General features: G+C 43.5%; 1 protein-coding gene across 1 annotated transcript; it reads right to left on the reverse strand.

Moving 5' to 3' along the window:
- Positions 1 to 1,133: 1,133 nt before the first annotated feature.
- LOC101760818 (protein FATTY ACID EXPORT 5) lies at positions 1,134 to 5,511 on the reverse strand. Its single transcript, XM_004965234.3, has 6 exons — positions 5,111 to 5,511; positions 2,426 to 2,621; positions 1,914 to 2,081; positions 1,636 to 1,682; positions 1,518 to 1,558; positions 1,134 to 1,430 (listed from the first exon to the last, which is right to left on the reverse strand). The coding sequence occupies exons 1-6, from the start codon at positions 5,282 to 5,284 to the stop codon at positions 1,349 to 1,351; spliced, it is 708 nt and encodes a 235-aa protein (XP_004965291.1). The 5' UTR covers positions 5,285 to 5,511; the 3' UTR covers positions 1,134 to 1,348.
- Between the last annotated feature and the right edge of the window lie 764 nt (positions 5,512 to 6,275).

The raw sequence follows: 6,275 nt of genomic DNA on the forward strand, positions 1-6,275 counted from the left end.
GTCAAATCATAGACTAATTAGGTTTAATAGATTCGTCTCGCAAATTAGTCTCCATCTGTGCAATTAGTTTTATAATTAGTCTATGTTTAATACTCCTAATTAGTATCCAAACATTCGATGTGACAGGAATTTTAAGAGGTCCTAAAGAACCAAACACCCCCTAACTTGGCAAGCCAATTTGCCTTGCCAAAGCGTGGGTCCCATGCGCAACAATTGTCAGAATGGAGAGTGCAAAATGGAGAGGCTGTTATAGTACAAAATAGAGAGGCTGTTGGAGTGGATGAAGAGTGCAAATTTTTAGAGAGGAAACTAGCTGTTGGATTTGGAAAATTGTAGTAGATAGTGTTAGAATGAACAACTTAATATAGAGAGGAATTTTTTTGCCAACTTGGATAGAGAGTCGAATAGAGAGAGAAAAATGGGTAGTCCGTTGAAGATACTCTTACGCGAGAATACATAAATGAAGGTACATGCATGCTACTACGTCCGTTCCAAAATATACATCGTTTTGAATTTTTAGATACATAGACTGTGTTACGTATATGGATATAACTCTTTACTTAAGCGCATAGCAAAATCTATGACCTGCATTTTGAAATGGAGAGAGTATTTTCTTACGACAACAATTTCTGCACCGTAGGGTTTTTTGTTTCAAGCAGCTCGAATACGTTGCCACGCAGCCCGGAGGAGCGACCTCATGGGGACGCGCAGCCACAGCCCGCTGGTGCCGGGGCGGCTCGAGGTCGTGACTCGCGACTGCCCCAAGTCCTCTCCGAGTCTCCGTTCCTGCGCCTGAGGGAGAGAACCCCCGATCATCGGACCTGGAAGGCGCTGTCCTCGGGTTTATTTGGATCCTCTACCGAGAGCGCGTGGCCGTGCCCTGCTACCTCAAAGATCTAGCATGTAGAAGCGAATCAAATCTCGTTGATGACACAAGGCATCACAGGCAGGGGAGGGGCCGCGGGTACACTTCCATTAGTTAGGGTGAGAAAACGACAGCAAATTGGTGGAAATATTTAGAAAGCGTGGTTTTGGATGGCATGGCAGAAAAAATTAGAAAATGTGGTTTTGGTGGTGGTGTAAAACAATGACATACTTTACCTGACAAGTGGGACCATCGTGAGTGGTATTGGTGGGTTTGCTTCAGTGAAAAACGTTCTTTAAAAAACTCGCACTTTACAATATTTAGATTAAGGAAACAACAAAAAGTCATGTAAAACAAGGTAAAATTTATCTACAACACAACTTTGTGTTCGGTATTCACCAACGGAAATAAAGAAAAACGTAACCCTATCATCAACATTAGTACAATTATGAGAAGATTCAGCGAAAGGTCTTCAACAATGAATCAAGCGGCAGCTCTTGCCTTCTTTGGAGGCGGATTCCCTCCAGCAAGCAGAACGTAGGCGTAGAAGCATATCATCGCAGCACTGGGGAAAGAAAGCAATTTTCAGAAGGGTAGTAGAGGTATGAAATGCCTTGGAACAAGACAGACAGAGAATAGGGGTTAGTAGTACCTGAGTGCAGCATAGAAACCCCAGGGAAGCACCTTCTTCGTCTATCACAAAAAAGAGTAAAATAGATAAGAAAGCAAATCGAAGTGATCAGAAAATGAACCAAATTAGTCTCACTTACTTGTGTGTATGCCTGACAGTGCTTCCATGATACCGCAGCAGCAACACCTGCAAATGAAAAGCACTGCAGATTAAATTCTCAAAATTTTCCATATACAGAACTACATCTCGGCTTATGATAGCAGATTATCAGCAAGACCAAGTTTTTATGGAAGTCATGATATTGCCTCCTAAGAAATGCATCTAATAAGACCTGACAGATAGTCAACTCGCACTGGAACTATTCTCTCTGATTCAGTGAGATCTGATAAGATGTTTATGCTGGGGAAAATAAACTACCTGCTTGCGCCAGTATGAACGGCAAGCTGGATTTTCCGCTCCTCCAAACTTTAAGGCTAAGCACACCAAGGGCTAATATAGCAAGGCCAGGTGCAACACCGAAAGTAAGACTCACAGGACTCCTCCAAAATAGAAATCCAATAAGGCCCATGGAAAACAGGAATCCACCTGAAAGAGGAAGAGTGCACGTTGTAAGTACTCTTAATAATTAATTTGAAGCGACAATATCGAACAAAGAAGGATACCATAATATTAGAGAAATCAACAAGCTCACAAAAAGGTCGATATATAAATATTCCCCAATTAGATCTAATGATAAAATACCCGGAAGTTTCCTACAACCTCTATTTAAAGATTTATTCAGGGGCATGGAGAAATATAAGTAATAGAAGACATCATACACACGTAAAACAAACAAACCGTGTTCTTATATCAGTAAGACTTGAGCAATGACTAACTTCTGCTTAAAGGCATTCGCACTAAAATTTGCTAGAACAAAATTGAAATCATACCAAAAGGGATCCCTAGGCAAAAGTCGTGTATCTTTGCACACTTTTGTTGAGGAACAACCTCCTGCTCTGTACTTATCTCTTCATTAGCAGGTGCCGCAATGGCTGGCTCTTCAATTTCACCACCTGTTTGCTCTGTAGCGGTGACAGAATCAACAGGAGTGGTATAGTCTGCCTTCATGCACATTGTAGTCAATGGCTGCAGCAATGCCATCAGATGAAATATTAACCACAGAGATTAGGAGCACAAGAGGAAGAACATAAACAAGAGTAGATAAAAATATGCTATTTTTGCTAGAAAAATCCATATAGGAAGAACAATAAGCTCTTTGCATGGAAGGTATAGCACATAGTAAATCACATGTACAAATATTCATGGGGTTCAACAAAAAGCTTGCTTTCATCAGAAATATGGCCTTTTATTATGATGGTAAAACAACACCGGGACATAAAAAAATGATATAAACATTCTAGGCATAAAGGCTATGAGATCTAATATTTGCTTGAGCTTTGAACTCGTATAAAAACGATGCTAACTTCACTAAGCGCCTATCTTGGACCCAAAATAATATTCAAATTAGGAAAAAGTCCAAACTACTCCCTTCAAGTATAGCGAAAGTCCAGAGAACCCCCTAAACTATGTTTTGGTTCAATTTACCCCCCAAACTATGTTTTGGTTCAATTTACCCCCTAAACTATGCTATTTGGTTCAACTTACCCCATAATGCAATTTGTCATTTTTGTTTCCCCATACACAAGTTGAGTTTTAATTTGAGACTTTGCAGGGTGGTAGTGGACATCATAATCTATATTAAAAAAATATTTTACGAATTTTTCATCATTAGTTTTTATATAATTTTGTATCTTAATGATAAGTTTTATTATTAAATATCTTACCCTATCAAAAAGTGATGAAAAATTCATGATATATTTTTTTAACATGTCTTATGTTGTCTGCTATAATCTTGCAAAATCTGAACTTAAAACTCCACTTGTGCATGGAGAAACAAAAAGGACAAATTGTGTTAAGGGGTAAATTGAACCAAATGCATAGTTTAGAGGGTAAACTGAACCAAGAAATACTTTAGCAGGTTATCCAAACTTTGGTTATACTTGAGGGGAGTAATTTGGACTTTTTCCTTCAAATTAATTCTGGTAATTAAGCTAAAGTGGAGTTTTGCGAAGGGAATATTTGCCTCGAAGCATCATCCAATAGCATGATCATACAATATATTTGTGACATCAAATTAAAGCATGAAGGCTTTGATAGGTATCAAGGCCACTAATGAGAACAACAGTTGAAAAGCTCAGATTAAAACTTAACTTCAGTAATGTAATACACACCAGGAAATACACCCAAAGTTCTGCAGCACCGTAGGCATACATTCATTTTTTTTAAAAAAAAAAAGAGCAAAGAAATAGTAAAGGCCATAATGATACATAAAAATCTGGGCTCCTTCAATTTAATAGACCAAATAAACATATCTGTTGTTTTAGACTTTGAAATCTAGCTCCAGATCTGGAACCGAATAATAGCATATAAACATGATAAGTGACAGTTCTGAATACTCCAACTGCAGCACAGATAAACTGAATAAATAAAGAGCACAGCAAAGATTGATTAGCCTCTATAGGATTCAGACAAACATGAACCTGTCTAATCAAGGCCTACTAACGCAAATAGAACCACAAACAATCATGCAGTTGACGTCTACTGCTAAGTTACACAACAAAAACATATTAGTGTGAAAACAATATTTTAGTGTTTACTCTCAAGTTACAGAATTCAGATTTAAAGAACACAGACCAGAAAAAACTGCACATGAATACAACTAGCTTTGAACTACAACACAGAAAAGATTCAGTAACTAAACACACAAATATTGCTGACTGACTATAGTGAGATCATAGGAAAACCATGAGACAAGGACACTGCTGCAGACAGCAATAATTCTTATAGCAATCCAGTTTATCCTATTGGGACAAGGAACAGAAGTTCTGAAAATTCAAGTTGAACCCATAGACTTGTTTTGAGTTGAAAGTTTGTTCTTTAATATCCACAACAAGCTGAAAGGTTCCTCTTTCTCATGAGCAGATCCACATAGAAAAATGGAAATAAAATCAATCCACTTGACATGGAAAATCAGACAAATCTGAGCGAGTGCTACCGCAAAAGGCAAAGAAGGTGTCTGCTGGGAACTTTCAGAGTCACAAATGAGGATTCTGTCATGCTTCACGGCATTGGTTTCATAACTTATATACAGCAGCCTTGGCAACAATGGGAGTAATAGTGCAGAACTGTACCATGTTGCCATGTTGTTTGGGAGTAATGTGCAGAACTTTTATTTGTTTGCCAGGGGGGTTATTAAATGAAAATATTGATAGGAACTTCAAATTTGTGATTCTTTCCTGAAACTAGCCACCTGTACTAGTTTTATCCCCAATTTTGAACAAGCCATTCAGTGCATTCTCTGGCACTAGATCTTCCTACTCTTTAAACCATTCTGGACTGGTAGTAGAAAATTTCCCTGAACCATTCTCCTAAACTCACTCGATGCACCACGCAAAACCCATGTTTAATCTATCCGTCCTCATTCTAGCTACCCAGCAAGCACCGAACCATGAACATTCCTAAAATCTAGATCCAGGTAGGCCAGGCAGCTGAAAAAACCGAAGCAGGATACTCACCTTGTACGCGGCACTAGCGGCAAGGTCACCGAACGCCCCCCACCGAAGCGACGCCGGGACGGTGGACGGTGCTAGCGGCGCGAAGCGGAGGATCCGGGCGCTGGGCTGGGCCAGCCACCGCCTCGCCGTCGCCTTCGCCGGCGCGGCGGATCCGCGGATCTGCGCCGCGGCCATCGACTCTGCCGCCGTGGGGCTCGCTTGCGCCTACGGCACCGTTGTGAAAGAGAGCGAGTTTGCTCGGAACGAAACTCGCGGCGCGGATCGTGCGGAATGGAGTCGCCGGTTTCTTGTTCCGAGTGGGGAGGCGGTCAGAGGAGGGGGAAGTCGTTGGTTGGTTGGTCGCTGCGACGCGGCTGTTTCCTTCGTGCTCGGCGGCGACCGGGGCACGTGGGAAACGGGGAGCGGGCGGAGAAGGGTGAAGGGAGCCTTATCCCTGCCTGGGCTCGGGAGATGGGCTGCCTGAGCAGGCTAGTGGGCTCTGTTGTCAACTTCGGTCCGCCGGCTGGGGGAGCACAACTGCACAAGAGCGGAATACCTATCCCTTCCTGTGTTTGAGATCCGTGCAACCGTTATTGGCTGCATGATCTCCTTGTTCTCCCGTCTCTCTTGTTGCACGAGCGCCGCCGTCGGGGTGCGAGGTCGCAAGGAGAGGAAGCTGGGCGGCGGGGTGGTGGATGGGCAGGAGAGATCGACGGCGAGGTTGCCACCGGTCGCCGACGGTAGCTGAGCTGGTGGGGGTGGGGTCAGCCGGATCGAGTTAGGGTTTCAAGTTTGTGAGGGGCGGGCTTTCCAATAGTTCCCCGGATGTAGAAGAATATCAGCGGTGGGGTAGGTCTGGCCGCGATGGCGGTTCGGCCAGCGGCGGAGGCGAGGCGGCGCGGGAGCACCGCCGGCTGGGTGGGGTTGGACATCCGGTGGGCGGCGGCGGGGGTGGCGAGGGGTGGATTAGGAAGGGTGGGGTAGAGGGAGGCGCAGTGGTGGGTGGGCAGATGGTGCGGCAGCCGTCAGCCGGGGCTGTGGAGGAGGAGATGGGGGTGGAGGGCGTCGGGAAGAAGATAAGGTCTAGATGCACTTTGGTGGGCTGGAAGGTTCTATCCCTATCTATCTTCCGATAGAAGCCCTCGCAGAGGAGAGACGACGATGAAGGAAGAATTCTTTTATTATT

The sequence above is a fragment of the Setaria italica genome, chromosome IV (genome assembly GCF_000263155.2).
Source record: "Setaria italica strain Yugu1 chromosome IV, Setaria_italica_v2.0, whole genome shotgun sequence".
Taxonomy (NCBI): Eukaryota; Viridiplantae; Streptophyta; class Magnoliopsida; order Poales; family Poaceae; genus Setaria; species Setaria italica.